General features: G+C 36.3%; 1 protein-coding gene and 1 pseudogene across 2 annotated transcripts in view; both read left to right on the top strand.

Annotated features, from left to right (window-relative positions):
- LOC125847353 (uncharacterized) overlaps positions 1-3315 on the top strand; it is a 29780-nt gene extending 26465 nt beyond the window's left edge. The window contains 6 exon segments of the mRNA XM_049526987.1: positions 897-1037; positions 1509-1627; positions 1869-2079; positions 2161-2392; positions 2468-2618; positions 2773-3315. Of these exon segments, the coding sequence (XP_049382944.1) occupies positions 897-1037; positions 1509-1627; positions 1869-2079; positions 2161-2392; positions 2468-2618; positions 2773-3132 (1214 nt within the window). The 3' untranslated portion in view covers positions 3133-3315.
- Positions 3316-6273: 2958 nt separating this feature from the next.
- Positions 6274-26476, top strand: part of LOC125849370 (probable LRR receptor-like serine/threonine-protein kinase At1g07650) — a 40014-nt pseudogene continuing 19811 nt past the window's right edge. Inside the window, exon 1 of the transcript XR_007444615.1 lies at positions 6274-6473. The product of XR_007444615.1 is annotated as a probable LRR receptor-like serine/threonine-protein kinase At1g07650 (transcript). The remainder of the gene's footprint in view (positions 6474-26476) is intronic.

Below are 26476 nucleotides of genomic sequence, written 5' to 3'. Positions count from 1 at the left end.
ATCACTGCACAACTCTGTGTGTATCTATCAATCCCTTATCGTACTCGAGCCGTTACCCTTAAGTTACTTTATGGTGTATTTGCAGTAACTGTGATGAGCATCATGTTATAGCCTATAGGACCTGTGGGCTCATGATGTAACTCAGTCTTCCTGTTATCTATCTCCTATGTCCGATCTTGTATAGTCTACTGTATTTTACAGAATTCAATTAAAAAATTAGTCGAATGAGTTATTTTATTCGGGGTGCAGTCGATATATGTGAAATGATGTGAATCTTAAAATAGTGTATTGGTAGTGGTAAATAGTGAGAGGAGTTTATATATCAGTTTGACTTTAGAATTTGTTGATTTTTCCATGTAAGGAAAGAGTTCCATTTTCGGGAAATGGAAAAAGCAGATAGTAGGTCAAGACAAATGGAATGAAGTTCAAGAGAAATTGGACAAGAGTAAATCTTTTCTTGTTGTCATGAACTTACAAGAAAATGAATTTTGGTGTTTCCCTAGCATGTTTCTCATTTTATCCCGCTGTCCTCCTTATCTTTTCAAGAAACTGCTACTTCATTCAAAATTATGGTAAAATAGAAATGGAGAAATATATTCTTATTCATCATTTTGGTGCAATAAATTAGCGCTTAAGGAAGTTTCTAAACATGGAGGAAAAGTGAATTCACAGCATTTGGCAAGTGGAGATGCCAATAAGGCATGTAAATGGATCCATAGCTTGGATCGAAGTCCTGATCTATGCTTGAGTTAGAGGATGGTTCTGCAGATAGATGGATTTTATAAAGCATGCCGCTTCTTCAGTCTTTTAAATGAATGATGACCTGCATTAATGTTTCTGCTCACTTTGCTGCTCTGATTTACCCTTTTTTCATTTTCTTTTGGACTTTGGTACGGCTTTCAAGTTCTGTTCAAACAAGGACAGAAAGACCACAATAATTTATGTTATTGCTGGAGTTTTGGCTGCATGTATCACTTTTTTCGTACTGAGCATTCTTTGGTGGAAAGGCTGTCTATGTAGAAAAAGTAAAAGAAGAGGTGAGCTTGAAAAGTTTCTAAAATTGCAAATTTAAAGAGTAGTTATTAATCTACTCTTCGGTGGATTTTGTTGAATGCAATCCATTGTATATTCGAAAGTGATCAAAATACAAACATGCATGATTAATCATATTGAAGGTCTTGAAATCCAAAGTCTTGTTTAATGTAGTAGCTTAACACATTGATTGACCTAGGAGATTCATTATTTTATGAAAATCTAGGAGACTCATCATTATTGTATCAAATCTAGAAACACCTTAATTAATGCTAGTTACACATCTTCGTTGTATCAAATCTTACTGGTACATGAATTTTAAGAACAGTAGGTATTTGTGTAAGAGTTTAGGAGCAGTGGGGTTTACCATTTCAAGAAAAAGATTGCCATGTCAATGCTAATGCAATGATAAGAATTTATTTATCACAAGAGAACACAAAATTCTGTAACTCATCTCTACCTTATTTTTTGGACAGATCTCAATGGTGTAGAGCTGCAGATGGTTTGTTTTACTCTGAAGCAAATAAAAACTGCCACTAAAAATTTTGATGCTTCAAACAAGATTGGTGAAGGTGGTTTTGGTCCTGTTTACAAGGTATGCTTATAATTGGAGACTAGTGATTTTTCTTTTACTTGTACATCATGTCACATTGTACCTCTGCCTACGAGACTTGGTGCTGTTTCCATAAACATGTAAACCTTCAAATTCTACTTACCCAAACCTTCTGAGTTTGAGCATGGAAATACATATGTGGCTCATAATTCATCTGCCTTTAGCTGCTGCGCACTGGTTCTATCCTCTTACCCCGTGGAATCTAACAACTGATTTCGTGTAGGGTCAATTACTTGATGGTACATTAGTTGCAGTGAAGCAGCTCTCCTCTCAATCAAAGCAAGGCAACCGTGAATTCTTGAATGAGATTAGTAGGATATCCTGTTTGCAACACCCCAATCTGGTTAAGCTTCATGGGTGCTGTATTGAAGCAGACCAGTTACTGCTTGTATATGAATACTTAGATAACAATAGCCTTGCGAGCGTTTTGTTTGGTAATTACTCCGTGTCCTCTCTATGTATAAATCTAGTTATCCTCTGGGTCAAGATTTTCAGTGGTGAATTTTCTGGTTCAGAGAACAGCCGATTGAATCTGGATTGGCCCACAAGGTTTAGGATCTGTCTTGGAATAGCAAGAGGTCTAGCTTTTCTACATGAGGAATCAAGCCTAAAAATTGTACATCGGGACATCAAAGCTACCAATGTGCTTCTGGATGGACAGCTCAATCCCAAAATCTCCGACTTTGGACTAGCTAGACTCACTGAAGATGAGAAGACCCATATTAGTACTCGAGTTGCTGGAACAATGTAAGGTCACTATTTTTCCAGCTAGAAGTCTAAAGTATTTTACGTTGACAAACCTTCTAATCTTAACACTTGCAGAGGATACATGGCACCAGAATACGCACTCTGGGGTTATTTGACTGACAAGGCAGATGTTTACAGCTTTGGAGTTGTACTTTTGGAAACTGTCAGTGGAAAGAACAACAATAACTACATGCCGAGCCACACTAGCATTTGTCTCTTAGATTGGGTATAAATCTGATCCCTATTTGCTTGTTGTATCTCTCTTATCAAGGCTCAGCTTGAATGTTTCGATGGCAATATAAAGATCTTCCAATTCTTTCTTCATTTTTCACTCTTCCATTGAAATTACTGGCTGTGCCTGAAAAGCTACACTGTTACAGGCCTGTCATTTGCATCTGAGTGGGAGTATAGAGGAGCTCATAGATCAGAGATTGGGGTCTGATATTAATAAACAAGAAGTGGAAAAAATAGTAAAAGTGGCACTCTTGTGCACTAGTGCCACTCCCTCACTCAGGCCTATCATGTCCGAGGTAGTGTCTATGCTTGAAGGACGAATCGCTATTCCAGATGAAATTCCAGAGGCAAGTACTTATTCCAATGATCTGAGGTTTAAAGCCATGAAAGATTTTCATCAAGAGAGGCAAAATCAGAAGCTAATTCAAACCCAAACTCAAAACACCATAACTATTCAAACTGACATGGGCTCTTCTTCTGCATCTACAACTAATATGTTCGATTAATTTCAGTTTCAAGATCAAACAGACACGTAATGTCATTTCATCCATGGTAAGCCTGGCTCATTCTAACTTGCTGTGTTCTCGAGGGTGCTAGACCACCTCCATGTGTATTTATACTTGTAATTAAGCAATTTGTTCAATTTTTTTTGTAGCAGGCTTGCTGTATAATGTAAATACATGTTTCAGTTTTGAGGCTAAGGATGCAACCTTTTTTTCTTCTGCTGCTGCACTTTTGCAACATGACAACTTTTTGTTACACTTTTTTCTCCACTATGTTTCTCGAACTCTCCAAAACTTTACCACACCAGCGTCAAATCCATCCGACACGCACTTGTCGATATTTTTAAAGTGTCCCGAGAAACATAATCTAAATTCTCATCTCTGATCACACCGTCAATACCAGTTTTCCCATTGTCCCTTATAAACCTACCATCAGTACCAACATTTCAGTCAGTCATTAGAAGGTTTCTGCCATGTAACCAAACTCCATGTTTGAATAGGGATCTTGGTATAAAATTGAAAAGGAAAAAAAAAAAAGTCATAAGAAGAAAAAATTTAAAATGCTTTTAGAATATTATTGATCGTTTCGAACAACACATACATACCCAACCCAGTGTAGTTTCACAAGAAAAATAATATTACGATAGAATGCACTAACTTTGGATCCCTCGTCCTACCTAGCTCTGCCCTGTCATGCAACATGGATTAGATTGGAGTAAACAAAACATGATGAACGTAAACAATAATTATTTAATAATATTATACTAAGGGGTCGTTTGGTTTGAAAATGAGTTATGATGGGATAAGTTATGTTGGGATAAGTTATGTTGGGATTAGTTATGATGGGATAAGTTGTGTTGGGATTATTTTTTATTGAGTGTTTGGTTTGTTGTATTCAAAATAATAAATTTTAAGAACAATTTATTTGTTTACAAAAATGCCCTTCATTAATGTAAAAAGTTATATAACAAAAGGGTTGAAAGAGACATTTTTGTCATTTACCTATTTTATCCCGGGATAAGTTATCCCGAGATTACTATACCACCCAAAGAGAGAGATAACTTATCCCGGTACTAATTATTAATCCCGGGATAAGTTATCCCGAACTTGCCAACCAAACAACAAAATAAGCGGTACTATAATTTAATCCCGAGACTATTTGGTATTATCCCTCACACCAAACGACCCCTAATTGTTTTGTTAACGTAAACAAAAAGATAACCAACTGAAGCAATATTTGATGATATGCATGTTTTAGATATTTGTTCAAGGAAAAGTCAAAGGTCTCCAATTGAAAAGTTTCAAACTGTTGTTTTATGAGTTTGATAGGGGCCAAATTTTTAAAAGACGAAATATATACTTTTTAAATTTCTGAATGCACTTATTTTTTTAAGAATAAAAGTGTTTGGTAAAAAAACAAACCAAGTATACTTAGGTAGTGTCTATTTTTTAATACGTAAAAGCTATTTTTAAAAATTATCACTCAAATAGAAATTGCTGTTTTTTCAAAATATTTTTGATAAGTTGATCTTGATCATTTGACACTATAATGATATATTTATTATGTGAATTTAGCTAAGACCTTTTCTTTTATTTCGTAAAGATAATACACCTTCATTTTTCTTTAATATATATTATATGAAAAAATAGTTTCTTCTTTTAAAATATGAAGACATGATTAATTTTTATTTGAATGTTAAGTGTTAAAATTATTTTTGTAGCTACTAAAACGTAATCTTAAAAATTGGTCTCTTGAAAATCATAGTCAGACATTCAAAACAGGCAACTCACGAAATCAAAAAAAGAGAGAGAAATAATAAAAGTAAAAAAGCAAAAAGAGATGAAAGGACACAAGTTGAATAATGTAAGTTTAACTACATGATGTAAAAGTAGGTACCAGCTGCCAGCTGGCATGCATATCTTATTTTAAAACAAAAAAAATATATCTTCAGATATATTTTATCATCGTAGTGTTATTAGTGTGAAACCAATTTCTAGATTGGCTTCATGCATGCTCCCTTTATTCATATTATTTGATTCTACTTGGCCTGTTTACGCTCAAATTAACTTTATTAATGATATTTTAGAATTATAAATTTAATTATTAGTAGTTCTTATTTAATACTAAGAATTAGAATACCATAAAAAAGTGATAAAATTATTTTGATTAAATAGATAAATAAAAAAATCTATTTTTGATATAATGGATAAGTATAATGACGCGTAGACTGTTATAATACTTCCTCTTTTTTTCCACGTGCTCCTTTTAATTTTGTGTCGGTATGACTTTTGTACAATTTTCAAAACAGGATAAATGAAATATTTTATGGAAAAATAAGCTAACTTTTGTTACTTTTTCGTGTTCGATACTAAAATGAAAAATATTATCTAAAAACTATTGTACATAATTTAAATAAATATTATGAAGGTAGAGTATGGGTTAGGGCGGGACGGGGCCTATCGGGATGAGGGATTAGGGGTTAAATGAGGTGGAGAGAATGTATCGAAATGTCATTTAAATTTGTGGTCTTAATTTTGTTACGTAGGTTATCCAAAAAGGAATGAAATGTTTTCTTTTTAATTAAAATGGACTAAAATAAGTAAGATAAACCGAATGAAATGGAGGTGTCCTATATAATATTCTATCTGTTTCAATTTATGTGGTACTATTCAAATTTTGAGATTCAACAATTTTATTTTGATAGTAAGTTCAGGCATGAAAATGTTAAACTTTTTGAAATAAGATTTATATATTTGAAAACTACATAGTAAGTCATAATAATTATCTCAGATTATTTTTTAAAACAATAATTAATAAAAACTTATTTTGAATGAAATATGTCATGTAAATTGTAATTATTTAGTATTAATATTATCTGCCATGCCATGTGGAACCTAATTATTCAAATATGGGAGTAAAAGTAACTTTATGTAGAAGGAAAGAGCATTTTCATTTTAAATTCTCCTTCTCATGCAGGTACACAGGATTTTGTGCCACAAAAACCATAAACAAACAAACAAACATAGTATACTATAAAATAGAGAAGTATTAAAAAAGGTTCAGGATCATTGCCCCCATGGGCCATAAGTTCAATTTTTTTTCAGCAACTTGCTTCTTCCCCTCAAATCTATCATCTCCATTTTTTTAAACAAAACAATTTTTTTTTCTCAGAAAAATACCCAAAAAAATCTCTTAAATTTTTATATGATTAGTACTCAAGCTTTTGAAGTTTAAGGGACCATGCCAACAATCTTCAATTTCTTTCTCATCTTCTTCACCATAGTTATTTGCTTTACAGCAGCCAACATTGAAGCACAACCTGGTCAACTTCCTAAAGATGAAGGTAAAAAGATTTGAACTTTTTCATTTTTTAGTTAATGTATGTGAAAGAAAGTTGATGCCCATTTACTTTGATTGGCAGTGGAAGCTCTTAGAGAAGTAGCTGATCAATTGGGGAAAAAAGATTGGGATTTTAAGCTAAACCCTTGTGATGGGAACTCAAATTGGAGCACACCCAAAAGGAAAGACATGCCTTTGTATACCAATATCCTAGAATGCAACTGCAGTTTTCTTGATAATCTTTGTCACGTGGAAAACATGTGAGTCTCCAATATTACTCCCTCCCTCTCTCCAATGGATGTGTTTTGTTAAGTAGTTGTTGAAGTTATGAAAATTGATGTGTTAATGTTGTTATGCTTCTGACCCTTTACTGAATTCCTGTTAGGAAGCAAAATTATTGACTTATATTTGGTTTTATGGGATATAGATAGAACCAATAGGCGATGCTTGGTTACAGTTTAAAATCCGTTAGTATATGTTTGCTCTAGTTTTTTTTTTTTTTTTTTTAATGTTGAAATGGTTTTTCTTTATCCATGGGCAATGGGTTTCAATGTATTGGTCCAGATTAAACTGCTAAGACTAAATTTTTGGTATATTGAGGAAGTCCTCAGGGTTTCCTTTTCGAAGATCACAAGTCAGGAAAAGAAAACTGAAGACCTTATTAGGGTGTGGTTGATATGAAGGGAAGTGTTTTCTAAAATATGTTCTTCAATTTTCCTTTGTTTGGTTGGTTAAAATTCCGGAAAATACATTTTCTAGGAACTGGACGATTTCTTCGGGTAATGGAAGTAAAGAAACAAGTTCCATAGTGACATTCCACATTAATTGTCTCCTCCTCACCCCATCCCCCATATTATTTGCCTAAATTATATACAAATGCTCTCGAGCTAATATTTTTTGCATACTTACCAAATACCAGAATATAAGTTATAAACACACCGTTAGTTTGGATTACTTCTACTGTTTTGGTTGATATCTCAATTAAAAAAAATTTGTTAGGTGATATTAGGTATAAGCTTATAATAGACTGGTATTAGATTTATTGTTAGAATACCATGTCTTTATCTACATATTCAAATATCACATGACTATTTCTGGAATTATTTAGCTAATCGCCACTTCGTTGCATTATGAAACTGATTGAGATTATAAAAACTGGACAGGATTTTTTCTAAATCTAGTGATTCTGACAGCAGCTGCTCTAATTGTTAACAGATCTCTCATAGGACAGGATCTTGCAGGTGTCCTCCCTGCATCTCTGGCGAAGTTACCATATCTGAGGAATATGTACTGAGAGCATCCAGAACAATTGTTAGAACATCAGTTTGAATTTTACTTATTTTTAAAATCATTATGATTTTACCTTTTTTGCAGTAATCTCAACCGCAACTACTTAAGTGGTATAATTCCCCCTGAATGGGCATCTACCAAGTTGGAAAGCATGTGAGGCAATTTATACATATACAGTGTTAAAATTTAACCTTCGATTCAGGGCTTCTCATGAATTTGAAGTTTTCCAGGACTATTTCTAATAATCGGTTATCTGGGCCTGTCCCAGAGTACATAGGAAATATGACCTTGCTTGTGAACGTGTAAGTTCCCTTGCTTTCTCTTTCATCGGACTGACTGACTGTACATGACTACTAGAAATTTTTTCTGAAGTCATCATAATTTTTCAGGAGCTTGGAGACTAACTTGTTTAATGGATCGCTTCCAGCAGAATTAGGGAATCTGGTCAATTTACAGAAGCTGTAAGTCTTCCTTACTCTTCTATTTCCTAACTAACTTTCACAAGTCAATCCACTGTTTGTATTGTGTGGAAGATGTGATCGTGAGTTAAAGCTGAAATGAAGCTAAAAAGTAGAATGGAGATGATTGTTGAGAAAGTAGATTATGAAAACGCAAAATGAGAGACCGAGTGAGCAGTATTTACAAGGTGACCATGTATAGATGTTTCGTTTGGTACATTTTTTTTTAGCTTTGATGTTCAGGCACGCTTGGCCACATCTCAATTGGTCCACATGATAGCTTACTACATCCCACAAGAACATGTGCCAATAAGCCTGTCCACCTAGGTTAGAGCAGATGAGCTTACATTGAGTGTTGTAGTTGAGTTTCAAATTGTTACTCCTATATCTTAATCATTCAACTATCTCCTTGGGGGGGACAATGCTTTGTTTGGTATACTCCTATATCTTAACCATTCAAGTATCTCCTTTGTGGGGACACTGCTTTGTCTGGTACACTCCTATATCTTAACCAATCTACTATCTCTTAGGGACAATGCTTTGTCTGGTACATTGGGGTACTATACTATAGAGGTGAAGTTAGGCAAGAGATATAGGATACGGCTCCAGGTATTAAGGCTATGTAACTGTAATTTCATTGAAGGGAAAGTGATAAAATGTGGAGTTCAAGTGAGGATGTTCTGTAGTCTTTTAGAAAGCAAGATGTGCTATAAATCGACTTGTTTCTGAGGCCATTATTAAGCGAGCAAGACAAGTGTACAGTGTACCATCTTTAAAAAGCATATAATTTTGGGATGAAACAATAAAATAGCTAACATATGGAAATTTAGTATTTGTAACATCAAAACTGCAAACTGACAGTACTGCTTTCAATATCATATACAACAATAACATACGTACGGATTGCTTTGCGTGTTACTGCTTGAGGCACATGCTTCTTCAAGGTTGTTTTACTTTACCCATGCTTAGCAAGGACAGCTCTTCCAATTGTTTATTCACTTTAAACGAAGGAGTGGTTGTTTTTAAATTATAGTGTGTTTTAACTAGAGCAGATCAAGTGTGAGTTGGATTTCATTCTAAATTTTATGAACTTTTATTGTTGCAGCAATCTCAAAGCTAATAATTTCACAGGAGAGTGGCCAGTGGAACTGAATAATCTTACGAAATTGATTGAACTGTGAGTGCATTTGCATATTCATCTAAGATGAGATTTCCTAGTCTTCTTCTACATATGTTAAGTTGAATTCTTGGCTTTCCCTTTTGGCGTCAATACAGTAGGATAAGCAGTAACAGCTTTGTTGGGAAACTGCCTAACTTTGAGAGTTGGAAAAACCTCCGAATGTTGTAGGTATTTCATTTGGTAATATTTGTACAAGTTAGAAGTTTCCAGTAGAATTAGTATATGCTCTTTTGACAGAGAAATCGAAGGTTCTGGATTTGAAGGACCACTACCCCCAAGTTTTTCTGTTTTGACCAGTTTGGAAGAACTGTAAGTTAACGCTATATATGAGTAGTTTATTTTGCTTTTTGCAATGTTCTTATGATTAAGCAAAGCAGAAATCAAGATAATTAAGGCTCAGATGATGCATATACAGAAGAATCAGTGACCTCAATGGAGTTGCTTCAGAATTTCCATCACTTACAAACATGACCAGGATGTCTAAATTGTGAGTACTTGATGATTTGGGCAAGTGGAATTTCCAACACATCATTTATCAAAGAAAGTCAATTCTCTGAAACTGTGTTTTGACTGCAGGGTTTTGAGAAGCTGTAATATACATGGGAATATTCATGATTCTGTAGCTGAAATGATCGCATTACGGTTTTTGTAATTCCATCACTTTCAATTTATTATTGAATTTATTTCAATTTTTTCCTTAATGATTTTTTTCCCTTTTCCTGTTATACAAGCTGTGTCCAATCCACTTAAAGCAACACGTTTTGTGCATGTGTGACTCTCCTCTGGACTTTTTCGTTTTCTTCTTTTCCTTCTACTAGCCTCCTCTTTTTGAATGGGAGAGGTCAATGGGTTGTTGAATCTTGAATAAATGCAAACAACATACTTCACTTTCGCTGAATGGACCAATGTTCATTCTTTCTTGAAACAAAATGATCTTTACAAACATATCATCGGAGCTTTCATTTTCTCTATCCTTTTATCTAAACTTAATTAAGCTTTTACAAATTGTGCTATAGTTTGTTCAGCCAATGGGATTGAACATTTTTTTGAGTTTGACTCTGTTTATTGTTCATTGCAGAGATCTGAGTTTCAACAAGCTTGAAGGAGGAATTGCAAATCTTGAGGGCGTGACTGGGATGGAGGCCACGTAAGTCAAAACAACATGAAGATTCCTACAATTTTATATGGAAATATATCTTTTGCATCTCTGTTTCATTATACTAGTCTTACTATAAGAGTGTTGATGCCTCATCCATCAATCTTCTGTATCCTTTCCAAATGCTCAAACCCTTTTCTTTCATTTGAAGAAAAGAAGAAAACTGCCTCAATGACAGACACAGTCTTAGATAAAATGCCTTTACATGATATTTCTTATTTTTTGCCCACGAAGTTTTGAGATTTTGATGTTAGATGGTTTGTTTATAGCTCAGTAGTATTCTCTCATGAGCTGCACAGAAAAATGAGTCTTCATTTGGTTGGCAATCCCTTTCCATTTTTGTGTGTAGCTGATAAATGGGATCATGTTCTTGAACATGTAATGCATATATTGCATTTCAAATTTGTGATTTCCTAGTTAAATCAAATATTTCCTGCTTGGTAGGTATCTGACTGGCAATGATTTTGTTGGGCGAATTCCAGATTGGCTTACTAGTCGAGATACCAGAAAGTAAGTATAATTTCTTGTCTTGCTTTTCCATATACACTAGTTACTATTTAGAATTCGATTTAGCAAAGGACATGTACTTCGAGGTAGGATTATATAACAGGGTGACAGATATAGAAGGAAGCATTAAAGGTCACAACCAAAAATGTGGTTGCTCACATCGAGAATTAGATTAAAAAGTCATTCATAGATACCTAGTCCAGAACTTGAATTCTTGAGTCTTGCCTTGAGGAACAATGAGAGCCTCGTGAAAATTAGTTTGATGGGCAATAAATAAAGATATTGAGATTTAACTAACTGAATTGCCATTAATTTCATTGCATTTAAATCTGTTTTCTCTAAGTGAAGGCCTCTCATTAGATTGAAAATACTTATGAGCTCTTAACCATGTCGGATATCTTTGATGCAGCGTGATAGACCTTTCCTACAATAAATTTGATGAAAGCTCTGAGCCATCTACCTGTCGGGACAATCTGTATGATCCTTGTGTGTCTTACACTTTCTCCTATCTTCTTTTATGCATATATGGTTCAGATGATTCCATGTTTGGTTTTCTTTTCTTATCAGAAACTTATTCAGAAGCTTTAAGGTTGAGAATTTTGTGTAAGTGTTTAATGTCAAATAAACTGTTGACTATTATTCTTTGGAAATGACTTGTCCTCTCTGACACCTCTTTCAACTACTTCAGAGAGCGCGGGAAGTGCTTCTCAGCCAGTCCGTGTTCAGAGGGTGAGTACTCACTGTTTGCAGAATTCTACCCTTTCATCTAAATCTTTTGTTTGATATTGTTCCATTATGCAGGAGTTTACCAGCTTCTTGTTGACAATCAATGGACATGAGTAGGAAGGCATAATTTGGTTACTTTTGTAAACTAGTTAGGTCAAGGAAAACATTTTAGCACTAGACAGTTTCTATGACAATCTACAAGAACTGAACAGTTTTTATCATTGTCTTATATTTCTGAAATATATTCATTTGAGTCTAGTAACCTATCTCTGGTTTGAATATTGCAGACAAGTACTCATTGCACATAAATTGTGGTGGAGGAAATGTAACTGTTGGAGACACTACTTATATAGCAGATGAAGACTCAGCAGGTGCTGCAAAGTTTGTTTACTGGAAAGGGAACTGGGGAACCAGCAGTACAGGACATTTCTGGGATACCGACGTATCGTTGAATGACCACAAAGCAAAAAATGTATCTGCTATCAAGGGAGATGAATCTCAACTTTACATGACAGCTCACCTCTCCCCTTTATCTATGACTTACTTTGGACGTTGCTTGGCAAATGGAAACTACACTTTGACACTTCATTTCGCAGAAATAGTTTACAGAGACAACCAATCTTTCCAAAGTCTTGGAAGACGAATATTTGATGTATACATACAGGTGAACCAGTATGTCAGAGAATTAGATACAGTAAAATATCCAATTAGCTGCAGCTGATTAAGTTTAAATGGATGCAGGACAAATTGAAGTTCAAAGATTTTGATATTAAAAGACTAGCCGGAGGAGTTGATAAAGCTTTGAAAGAAAAGTTTAATGTAACAGTAAAAGATAAAACTTTACAAGTGCGCTTCCAGTATGCTGGGGAAGGAACTACATCAATCCCGAGTAGAGGAAACTATGGTCCTTTAGTATCTGCCATCTCTCTGGAAGCTAGTAATACTCTGTCTTCACTTTAATTTTTTAGGTGTAGCATCTATTCTTCTTCACTGTCACATAGTGAAAAAGTCTCCTTCGCAAAAGTTACTCACCCTTGCATCTTATTTAAAAATTAAGACCTTTTCGGAGTTGGAATCCGTACAAGATCACTCACTCATGATTATGTTCTCTCATTGACTAAGCTATGCATAATATCTATGATTTCCGGTATACAAGTAAATTCCAGAGTGTCTAACATTGTTGAACTTTTCGTTCTGTAATTAGACTTCAAGCCCCCTCCTCCGCAGGAGACCTCTTCTAATCAGAAAAAGAAGATTCTAATTGTAGCTGGAGCAGTGACGTCTTCTTTAGCTCTCGTTTTGATGATTTTCTTTGTTGCTTGGAAGAAAAGAAGAAACAGGAAATTGATGGAACAAGGTGACTCTAGACCTCAATTTTTGTTTATGCCTGACAAGTACAATGTAATTAAAAAAACTTCTGTTGCATTCTGGGTGAATCCAGAAATTGAGTGGTTTTGCAAATTGAAGTACATGTGAATGATTGTACCATATGAAATACTAGGCTGTAATTATCAATTTGGAAGACTTCCTGCCACATTAAACTTATATGCTATCCAAATTCATGATTTCACTAGTTAAAGGTTGGGGAAAACAAGGGTGATGAATATAGGTTAGAAGGTGCAAACTTTCCAGAATTTCTTGTATGCTTTTCAAGCTAACATTTTCTTTTATTTATCTTGTGGGAAACAAATATCCTAAACTTGTTCCTTTACTGTTGTGTAGAATTAAGAGGACTAGATCTGCAAACTGGTATATTTACTTTCAGACAAATTAAAGCTGCCACAAGTAACTTTGATGCTGCAAATAAGCTTGGTGAAGGTGGATTTGGATCTGTCTACAAGGTGAATATATATACAAATTCTCATAATTCTTCCTTCTTATCCCTCCCTGTGGAAATCCTACTGGATGTTTCAGACAAATTATGCTCTTCATACATTTTTTTCAATGCTCAGGGTACACTAGCAGATGGTACTATTATTGCTGTCAAGCAACTTTCATCCAAGTCAAGACAAGGGAACCGTGAATTTGTGAATGAAATAGGAATGATGTCAGGCCTACATCATCCAAATCTCGTCCGACTCTATGGATGTTGTGTTGAACGGAACCAACTTTTACTAGTTTATGAGTACATGGAGAACAATAACCTTACCCATGTTTTGTTTGGTAAATGTTATTTTTCGAACTTGATTTTTATATGCTTTACTTGAGCCGAGGATATATTGGAAGCAGGTTCTCTACCCTCACAGGGTAAGGGTAAGGCTACATGTGAACCACCCTCCCTAGATCCACTTGTGGGATTACACTGGTTATTGGTGTTTACTTGAGGTAAAAGTAAAAAAAGGACACCACGCCAAAACAAAAAGAAGTTTGGTGATCCCAATTTTCCCTCATAACGTAACTGGCATGATTCTCTAGTTTATATCTTCATCTGTCTGCATACATAATTTTGTGTGAATATTGGCCTAGTTTCAATTTGTAGTAAATTGCAGGTCCTGAAGACTGTCAACCGAAACTGGACTGGCCAACTAGGCAAAAGATCTGTGTTGGCATAGCTAAAGGCTTGGCTTACCTACATGAAGAATCACCTCTAAAGATGATTCATAGAGACATCAAAGGAACCAATGTACTCCTTGACAAAGACCTAAATCCAAAGATCTCAGACTTTGGTCTGGCCAAACTTCATGACGAGGAGAAAACACATGTCACCACCAGGGTTGCTGGGACTATGTGAGCTTCTAAACTGCTCTAATTGATTGATCAAATTTTAATCTTTTGAATGTCATCCTTCCATTTAGGTCATATCAATTGTATCTTTTTTCTGAATGCAATCTTTACTCATTATATAATTCCAAAAGGTTATGGCTAGCACCGTACTGATCCCAAGAGTTCAACAGATTATAAAGGTTATCTATCATTTCACATTATTCTTCAAAGCTACTCGTCTTTTGAAAATCCATGTTTTATATTGCAACTATAATAAACTAGTAGAGATTATTCTCTTCAAAATCATGTTAGTCAAACTATGGCAATCAGTTTTATAATGGAAGGTGTAACAATTACTTCTGCTGTCCATTTTTACCTAGTGTTAAGGTATAGAGCATTAGTTTAAGCCTTTCAGGACGTTCCTGTTCAGTCAAGCTCGTATAACTTTGTTAAATTGTTTTTGCAGAGGTTATATGGCCCCTGAATATGCACTTTGGGGTTATTTAACACATAAAGCAGATTTATACAGTTTTGGAGTGGTTGTATTAGAACTCGTTGCTGGGAAAAACAACATGAAATATCATCCTGATGAGAATTATGTCTGTCTTCTTGATTGGGTAAGAAACCAGCATCTCTTGGTATCAGTTTCATGAATAGTAAACATTTATAGCACGTCTCAGTTTGCTTAATGAGAACTTCATTTTGTGTTGATCAAGTAGACTTGGTAGTATTTCAAAAAGTATCTTTCACAAGTTTTCCCATTCAATATTGTGCTTCTCAGGCCCTGGTTCTACAAAAAAAGGGCAAGTTTTTGGAGCTAGTAGACCCAAGGTTAGGTTCCAATTACGACAAGAAGGAGGCGTTGAGGATGATTAAAGTGGCATTACGATGTACTAATCCATCTCCAGCACTAAGGCCAAACATGTCTGCAGTGGTGAACATGCTTGAAGGTCGTTTGAACGTCGATGAGTCTAACTTTGATTCAAGTGGCTACGGTGATGAATTTAATTTTCAAGGTTTAAGAGACAAATATGATGAGATGCAGGTAACTTCTAGTGAAAACCAATCAGTCTTTTTTTCAACTGACACAAAGGGTACTGATCACTCTTCTTCTACCTTTCCTTCTACATCTACCTCTAAATAAGTCTCCCTGTATGCTCAATGTTGTATTATGTAAGACGAAAAAACTATGAAGAATAAAATGTTGATCATCCCGCGACATACTTTTCTTAATGTCATTTATTTTGTTTATAAAAGCTATGTCTCTGGAAAGTGAGTTTTCCAAAAGTGTTGTCATATATGAAACATCCCCCCTTTCCTCCCTTCAAACTTCAAAGACATAAATTGTACTAATAGTGTGCATTTTTTTTATAAGAAAATAGAAAGAGAAGATGACTTTTGGTGGGATTTCATGAACTCCTTGAACAACAACAACAACATAGCCAGTGTAATTCCATAAAGTGGGGTCTAGAGAGAGTAAAGTGTACCTAGATTTTATTTGTACCCACCAGAGAGGTGGTTTTCGACAACTTGACAAATCATTAGACTGAATGAAGTAATTTGCGTAAATTTTACTGGATAGGAAACATTACCCCTTTTATCTTTTGAATCATCATATCATATCATATAAAATTTGAAAGAACCTGGACTTTTGGTCCAAAAGCAATCAGTGGCTGCTGCTGCTGAGTTATTACTTTTAGGGCTCGTTTGGTGTGAGGGATTAGAAATAATAGTGATGGGATAAGAAAATAGTGATGGGATAAAAAAAAAATTATGTTGTTTGGTTGGCAAGTCCGGGATAACTTATCCCGGGATTAATAATTAGTACCGGGATAAGTTATCCCTCCCCATGGGTGGTATAGTAATCCCGGGATAACTTATCCCGAGATAGAATAGGTAAATGACAAATATGTCCCTTTAAATCCTTTTTATATATCATTTTTTACATTTATGTATATTTACATTTTTTTTAATACCATGTATAATAATATTTACTACTCCTTATTTTTATGATAATTATACATATTTTTCTATTAAAAAATTATACTATATAAATATAATTTTTATTTATGAATTTATTTGACTAATTCTTATGTTTATTTTATTTTGATTTCTCATAAATTTTCTTCTCTTTAATAAACTTAAGAGGAAAGTTCTATTTTTAAGCTAAATAAGAAAAAAGTTATATTTTTAAATACACATGGTACTTATCATGGGAATACATAAACAAAAATATTTAAGTTAAAAAAAATAAAATTTTTATTATAAAAAATGAATAACTAAAGCTCACAAAGAAAAAATTAAAAAGTTTAAATAAAGTGAAGGGGTAATTTTGTAAAGAAACAACTTGTTCTTAAAATTTATCAATATATATTATTTTGAATATAACAAACCAAACACTCAATAAGAAATAATCTCAGCACAACTTATCCCATCATAACTAATCCCAACATAACTTATCCCAACATAACTTATCCCATCATAACTCATATTCAAACCAAACGACCCCTTAGAGTCCAAAAAAAATCTTCATTTTAGTGCTTTGGGCTGCTGCTGCTGCAGCAATGATCAAATTAATTTCCAGCGTTCACTCCGCTACTGAGCTGCTGCCACTGATTTGAGTTTTAACCCAACAATATTAGCTTCCCTTTTCGAACTTGATGGAGGTCTGACGCATGAACTTGAGGAGTATGCAAGAGGTGGGGAGTCCAAGGACTCATTTGGAGAGTGTTCATGGGAAACAAATTAAGAGAAAAGGAATAAGCGGATATCTTACACAAGTAATCATAGCTAAATAACAGTACATTTTGCTATCAACAAGGCAAACATCCAGAATGTCTACATATTAGTTAAAAACTCTTGATAGAACCTGAGCAATCTCCATTTAAAAGAAATGACTAATGCAGAACTCACAGGAAACATTTTATGACACACAAATAGAGATAACATGCATAGCAGGAAAGAAGCTAACTAAAGAAGATTATTGAAAATAATTCCCAAAAAAGAGTATCTTATCACAATTTTAATGAAATAAAGCTTGCTCAAAACAGCAAGATAGAATCAGAAAACTACTGAATTGCCAAGAAACATTAGATAAAGAGAAACGATACACTAATCTGAACACGATACTCAAGGCCGAATTCATATCATACTGTGTAAACTAAACTCAAAAAGCTCCAACTAGGACACATACAATCAGCAGAGGTTCTATGATAAAATGATAATTTGAAACTAAACTTTGTTTTGATAATGAAACTAAACTTGTACATTAAGACTAGAAAAAAAATCAAATAGGAAGGGAAAACCGAGATAAAACGCCCAAGCTTTCAGATATGATCAAACATAAACTAAGAATAAGAACAAACGAGATGAAGAGGAGTGATAGCACATTCCAGCAGTTAATGTCGAGGGTGGATTAATGAATATGAATGACTGTTTTAGCTCTATCGACAGAAGACCCGCCTAAAGTTCTGACCCTTGCTTCAACTCTGCTCTGGGAGAATGGCCCCACCCGATGTGATCAACGTCGCATCTCGACCTGTTCGAGCTGCGGAGCGAACGCCTAATAGACAGACATCTAGATTTTATTTTACTTTCTTTGATTAATAAGAGAACCAAACTGAAGCAAACATACTACTCAAACAGGACACCCATATTTCAAATACACAGCAAGCTCGAAATTGTTAGCACAAAGAAATGGACATTTCAATAACGACTTAAGAAAGAAAACTGAATCTTGCCCTTAACTGATCAAGAATATATATCCCCAATCATTTGGTTCATTGGACAATCTCGAAATACATAAAACAGAGATGCCAACTTACATAAATACATTGAGAAGAGACTGAAATTGGAAATGAAGCCAAAACAAAGTAAAGAAAATCCCAATAGATAAGATCTCGAACAGGCAGACAAAAATTCATTCTTATATCTATCAATCGATGGTATCCTCCTAGATTCAACAGGGACACAGAGTCATTTTTAAGAAACAAATTCATACATAAAAAGGGAGCATTTGAAAGCTTTCAGGAAGTCTATCTGGAAAGTTATACAAAATCTACCATGCATTTTAATCAAACAAAAAACCAAATGCTTCAAGAGAAAAACTTAGACACTTATTAACACATGTGTAAATATAGCATGTTTTGAAGGAGACGTCTTGTCAACGTTATTCTTAAGCAAACAGACTCAACCGAGATGACTTCATTAAGCCCAACCTTTACAAATTATCACAGGTTTTATATGAACATATAAACAACGGAAGCTTATACATCTCGACAAAAACTAAGAATAAACTCAAACTTTCATATTGGTTGACAGAAACATCAAATATAAGCTGTTGAAAATGTAATTAAACTAACTAACTAATTAGATGAGGAAATACAACAGACATGGATCATAAACTAAAAGAAACAAAGCTAGAAACTAGTCAATGCTCGAGAAAAGAAGGGAAGGAGAAAGAAGATTACCTTTTGCCAAGCAGCTAACCATGACACCTTCCACCTCGAAATAGCCACAAAATAATGAAGTTTCAACTATCGAAACAAGAGCTCCAAAAAACTTTACGGGGTTCTCTTTTTTCTAACCTCCAAAACCGTTGATGATCAGTGAAAGGGAGTAGCAAGGATATGTATGAATTTGTACCATTTCGAATGGAAGTTGAAGAAAGGTAAAGGGAAATTGGAATGCATATTACCGTTAAAGGAATTTCCTCAAAGAATGCCTGAGTACTCGAGCTCGTGCAAAGCATGTTTGGTTGTACTCACCCTGAAGCACCGTTCCACGAGGCCCCTCCTCCTCGAGGCACGATGCGTGCCTATTGAGCCTCGAGGCCCCCCGACCCTGAGGCACGTAGGACGTGCCTAGGGGCAAGAGCGTGCCTTGGACCCGTAGGGCCCCTTCCGCCCCGAGGCACGCGCCCTGCGTGCATCGAAGCCCTCTGCCGCCCTTGACCCCAAGGCATTATCCCTGCATGCCTCAGGGCCCAACGCAGCCCCCCGGCCCCGAGGATGCACCTGAGGATGTCTGACCCGAGGAGGCCTACTCCCCGAGAACGCCTGACCTGAGAACGCCTGACCTGAGAATGCCTAACCTGAGAATGCCTGACCTGAGAATGTCTGACCCGAGGATGCCTGACCCGAGGATGCTTGACCCAAGGTTGCCTGACCCGAGGATGCCTGACCCGAGGATGCCCCTAATCCCTGAAAACGCCTAACCCGAGGAAAGCGTTGTGTGTGCCTCGAGGCCCCTCCACCACAAGGCACACGCCATGTGACCCCCCCTCCGCCCGAGGCAAGCCTCATGTATTCTTCGAGACCCCGGACCCGAGGAGAGGCCTACTCCTCAAGAACGCTGACCCGAGGATGTCTAACCCGAGAATGCCTGACCCGATTAAGCCTACTCCCCGAGAACGCCTGACCTGAGGATGCCTGACCCGAGAACGCCTGACATGAGGATGTCTAACCCGAGGAAAGCGTCGTGCGTGCTTCGAGACCCCCACCCCAAGGCGCGTCATGCGTGAACCCCCTTCCCCGAGGCACGCGCCATGCGTTTCTCTAACCTAAAACCTACTCCCCGAGAATACCTGACCCGAGGACGCCTGACCCGAGAATGCTTAACCCGAGGATGCCTGACTCGACTCAACCCGACCCGAAGAGGCCTACTCCCCGAGGACGCCTGACCCGAGGATGCTTAACCCGAGGATGCCTGACCCGAGAATGCCTGACCCGAGGACGCCTGACCCGAGGATGCCTGTCCTGAGAACCCCTTACCCGAGGATGCCTGACCCGAGAACGCCTGACCCGAGGATACATGACCCAAGGATGCCTGACCCGAGAACGCCTGACATGAGGATGCATGACCCGAGGATGCCTTACCGGAGAACGCCTGGCTCGAGGATACTCAATCCGAGAACGCCTGACCCGAGAACGCCTGACATGAGGATGCCTGACCCGAGGACGCTTGACATGAGCATGCCTGACCCCGAGGATGCTTGACCCGAGAACGCCTGACCGGAGGATGCTTGACCCGAGGACGCTTGACCCGAAGATATCTGACCCGAGAACGCCTGACATGAGGATACATGACCCCAAGGATGCTTGACCCGAGGACGCCTGACCCGAGGATGCCTGACCCGAGAATGCTTGACCCGAGGATAGTCAACCCGAGAACGCCTGACCCGAGGATGCTTGACCTGATCCGAGTATGCCTGACCTGACCCGAGGAGGACTCCCCGAGGACCCGATGAGGCCTACTCCCGAGAACGCCTGACCCGAGGAGGCCTAACCCGAGGATACCTGGCCTGAGGACGCCTAACCCGAGGATGCCTGACCCGGGGACGCTTCACCCGAGAAAACCTGACCCGAGGAGTACTGACCCGATGATGCCCCTACTCCCCCTCTGACCCGAGGAAAGCGCCGTGCATTCCTCGAGGCTCACCTCCCCTCCGACCTGAGCCACGCGCCGTGCGTGCCACGAGGCTCCCCCCCTCCCCTCCCCCGCCCTGAGGCACGGAGCTGCAAAATTTCCCCACCTTGGCATCGTGCCTCGAGGCACCCTATCCCGCCCGCCCTGAGGCACGGAGCCTCAAAATTTCCCCACCCAACCCTAAGGCACGCCTATCCCGCCCACCCTTTCCGCCCAGGCCGTTCTTGAACCTTTAACAATGAAGTTCCGGGTCTCGTTTTATCCCATCAATCTTGATGATTTGTGAGTAGTTTCAGAATTTAATCAAGAAAAAGGAGATGAGTTTGTTCACTTATAATAAAATCAAGGAACAAGCAGAAGACATCTTAAGACATGCTCCGGGAAATTTGAAAGGATTTTAATCCATGTTGAGCAATCAAACTTAAAAAAATCATGTTTTCAGTTCTGATGACCACCCCCCTGCCTCTTTCTGATTCAAGCTTTGCAGACATAACAAATCAGATGGTGCTAATTAATATGGACATCAGAATGGGAAAATAATATAACAACTAATTACTAAACCAGGACTACAAACATAAAAATATATATTTGCCTCTTAGCTCGCAATCTAAAGTATAAATAATAGTTTTGGGGGGATAGCAGGTCAATCAAATGAAGAATGACAGGTACTATTAAGAAGTAACTGAATAATTCAAACTACATTGCATCACACCTCTCTCATGTGCAACATAATTTGGAGTCCCACAAGTGGTATAGTCAGTGACCCTGACTCCCTGTTAGAGATTTGAATAAATACCCAAAGTCTTACTTTTAAGTTCCCTAAGAAATCAAGAAGCAAATTTTCAGGCTGGGGAACAAGGAACAATAGTTAAAGATTAAGATAGATAGTCTTCACAACAGATTTTCCAATCAGCAATTTGCAAACCTTCAGATCTCGGTGGTATTGCTGTGACAGTGAGCAATTGCATCAATGAGTTGGTGAAAGTAACCACCAGGCATGATATACCAAATTCCCCATTCCTACAAGTTGATTTTGAGGTTACATATAAATTATTCAATAAATCGTCGAGGAACAATAGTTGCAAAATAAAAAACTTAAACAGGAAATGAGTGATCAAGAAATGGATTTTGGGATGTGGTGGATACTCAGTAAGCTTGCCATGAGGTAGTGATGCCAAAAGTTCCTCAAGATACGTTGTTGGAGCACAAAGAAACAGAAGGAAGAAGAAAGTACGTCTACAGCTGAATCGTAAAGTAAGTTTTCTGGAAACTCTTAAGGCATCCATAAATGAAAACGATATAAACTATGTTACACAAGGCCTAGACAATATCAACTTCCAAGACGAGCAAGAAAACCCCTAAAACCATCCAAACTTCACTCCTATATCATCAAACGACAAACATAGATTACACTCCCCCTGGTAATACTCTCTAATTGTTAAACTGATTGGGAAAAGAATCGGCTATATCTACTTCCAAAACCGCCTCCAAGCTCTTTGGCAACTCTCTGAAAAAATAAACCTCTAATTTCAGACTTCTATCTCATAAAGCTAACAAAACTAGAAAACTATGAAAAAAATACTTCATCAAGGAACATTGTTCCTCGGCTCGCAATTTATCTCCATTAGGAAATGGGAACCAAAATTCAATCCCTCGATGGCTCAAATAAATTTCTCGACAGTTTGGATAAGACTACCGGAACTCCCAACAGAAATTTATGACCTTAACATCCTCCAACGAATAGGCAACCAAATAGGAACAATACTAAAAATAGATTCAGTGACTATGAATACCACTAGAGGACGATACGCAAGACTCTGTATCCTAGCACCACTGTCCAAAACTCTTCCAAGAGATATTCTTATAGGTATCCATTTACAAAAAGTCCAATATGAACCTTCCACACCTCTATGCACTGTATGTGGAAGACTTGGTCACTTAGTACATTCATGCCCCAAATAAGCCAAACAATATACCTTCTACATCAAAAATCCTAACCAAACAGAGCCATCCCCTGATAAGATCACTCCTGAACTAAATGAAAATGCAGGATGGCAAACTATAGTTTACCGAAAAAAGAAAAACAAACATTCAACATCAGTACATTTGATTTGCTCATAAATGACCAAAAAAACAAAAAGCAACTCCATTGATTCTGTAGGACCATTAGAGCAGCAGGAACGAGACAAAAACAACAAACAAAGAACCAAAAACGATCCCAAAAATCAAGCTCCAAATTCTGAGGGAAAAAAATTGCCACATCAACAGCAAAGGAAAGCCCAAGCCACGTAAAAAACTTTGTATCCATTCTCTTTTACAGTTTCTAAAGCCACAAACGTGGAAAAATGTAGCCTCACCACATCCAAAAAAAACTAAAATACCTACACAAGACTCTACAATTCCAATGAATTGGGATTAAGTATCTCAACCTTGTCATTAGGGAAAACCATTAGGGATAAGTTGTAATTAGCTCAAAATTGTTGTTATAGACTGTATTTCAGGTTTTTTTGGATAATTCCTTATTTAACAAATATCAGAGATTCATTGAACATTGGCATAAATGGATGGATAGACAGAACTAGATGTGTTGACACAAGTCAGCCCAATCCTTTCCAATATTGACTGACAGCATTCTCTGTAAAAGAAAAAGATCAACTCAAAATGCAAGGTACCTGTAAAGCTAGCCAAACCATAGTAAATATGTCCTACAGATGTATGTCTAGGTTGATTTAGGTTGAAGAATCACAAAACAAAGGGAAAATGAAAAAGAACAATCTCATGTTTTGCATTGATCATGAGAATAACTATTGGTAGTTGTTGGTGTCTAATATTGCATTGTAATACACACAATTCTCTGCTTAGCTATACTAGAAATTAAGGTTTGACTGTGGCACTTCATCCCTTATGTAGTCACTTGTCCCAGTGTTTCTTCACTGACGTTATCATCTGCCTTGATTATGTTACAACAACAACATATGTAATCTCACAAATAGGATCTGGGAAACGCAAACCTTACACTACACATGGATTGTTTTAGACAGGTCTTCAAACCAGGGTTGCAAGAAATTATTATGACATAAAAATCACCATACAAAGCAGATGATTTAACAAACACATTGAAGAATAAAATTGCCTTTTATATGTGGCAATGCTTGAATATCTACTAACTTTCTAATATACTTCTTGGCCTTCATATCTTCTTATCTAAGCTTACGTCTAATCACTTCTCCTAAATTATTTTTTAATCTCTCTTAACTGTTACTATTATTAACCTCCAATACTCTCTAAATGATACATACTTGCAGCTAGTCTTCTGATGTCCAAATCATCTAACTTGATACCCTACAAAAACTGCACTCCCTATGTCAGAAGTTAAATACACAAATTTTCAGGCTGGGGAACAAGGAACAATAGTTAAAAGATTAAGATAGATCTTCACAACAGATTTTCCAATTAGCGATCTCGATGGTAAACACCCTTGCTGTGACAGCGAACAATTGCAAGCTATAATCTTGAACCAAAGCAAAATTCTATGCTTCAATCTAAATGATCCATAAACTGATAAACCAAATTCCCCATTCCTACGAGTTGATTTCGAGGTTCAATTAATCAATCAATCAACTAAGCCCCCAACCCTAAGTCAGAGGAAAAAGTACCTGATTACGAGCAGTGGCATCCTGACGGAATTCAAGAAGCATACCAATGTCTGTCTCTCCTCATTTGCCTCACAACCACCTCCCTCTTGTTTCTCAGCAATTTTATTCTCGCCAGCGTGATCTTCGCCATTGTCTGCTGCATACACACACAAAAAAACTTGATTTCTTTAATCGTCGAAGAAGTAAAATTGAGAGGGGAATTGAGGTATTCACCATTTGAAGGTCAGACCCATCTTCAACTTCATCGGCTTGAGAAGAGCGTGTGTGTGAGAATATACGGTAGTGAAGAAGAGAACAGAGTTGTATTTATAACGGTCATTTGGGATGAAAACAAAAATATATGATTATTTGTATATCAAAATAATTTTAAAATGAATGACGTGGCGGTCTTTATTGACACGTGGCATTCGTTTGTAGGGTCTAATGTGAACCGATCTGATGTATATAATAGTGGGCTTTTGAAAATAATCTCATTAGTAATAATAGTGTTAAATACTATTTATAAATAATCTCATTAGAAATAATAGTGTTAAATACTCTTTATAAATATCAAAAGAAGAAAAAATTGAAGGCAAAAGAAGAAAAGAAATATATCAGTATACAACTTAAAGCTCCTAAGGATATTTTCGTATTTACGAGCTAACTTTCTATTTTTTTCGTGTGTATTAGCTCATGGATCTGGTTCATGTATTCATAAGAAAAACCTTTATTTTTAAAGACATCTTGAGAATTATATAAATAGCAAATGCGGAGCTTTAAAATTATTCACTTATTTGTTGATTAGCATGCAAATACGAGTACTAGTTTTCTTAAATTATTGCTTTACTTTGTGCTTTGAATTCATAATCTTTTTGAAATTTTAATTTTTCTTTTTGTAGCAAGTCTATGCTTTTAGAGATGTTTGAAGCTAACAAAAATGTGATATTTTCACTACATTTTAAATATACTGTAGGTACTATTTGCATGGGACACATACAATGAATGTGCCTAGAAAATAATTTTCCCCGATTAAAGACTTGTCAGTATATAAGATATTCTCATTTTATTTATTATTTTATTTTGCTTTTCAAGTCAAGTGTAAGTTACTTATGTTAGATTGATGTAAAAATATTTTTAGCAGCCTTTCTTTTGGTACCAAACATAACCCGAAGAGAAAATATGAAATATAATTGACATTATTCGGGACAGTTGTATATTATATCAAACTATTAATTCAAAATAAATGTTACAAATACAATTTCATTTAATTTAAATTCGTAGCAAATACATTGCCGTTCTCGCCTTTCTCCCCTGAATCTCGCTCGTCACTCTCAATTCTCTCCCTCGCCTCTCTCACTTTTATACAAACACAAATGTATAAATTGTGTTTGTATAAAGTGAAAGAGACAAATACAAATACATATCTCTCCGTCCTATATACTTATAATTATACTAATACAAATTTTCCTCTGCCCAGTTCCCTTTTGTCTTTCTCTCTTTCGTTTTATACAAACATAAATTATACAAATACAATATATAGTTTGTGTTTGTATAAAAGTGAGAGAGACGATTTATCGTGGAAATAAGAGCAGCCTCATGACATAATTTATTGAAGCAAAGTGTAGAAAAAGAAATTAAATTAGAAATTTTATACAAATCACATAGTGTAAACGGTTGAGAGCTAATCACATATATTCCTATTAAAATTATAAAAATTCCTTGAATTTGGTGAAGTCCGGATACATCCCAAAAAGTCCCGATACATGACTTCTCGATTTTGAATACATCGCGTACGTTCCAATCCATACATCACATAAAATGGTGTATCTGAGAATATGAAAGAATAAAAAATTATTAAAAAAAATATATGATAAAATAAGCTCTTTTTTTTTTGGTAAATAAGGATATTATATATATTACTACATT

This window comes from Solanum stenotomum, chromosome 12 (assembly GCF_019186545.1).
Source record: "Solanum stenotomum isolate F172 chromosome 12, ASM1918654v1, whole genome shotgun sequence".
Lineage (NCBI taxonomy): Eukaryota > Viridiplantae > Streptophyta > Magnoliopsida > Solanales > Solanaceae > Solanum > Solanum stenotomum.
This window is presented reverse-complemented; position numbering and strand designations above follow the sequence as displayed.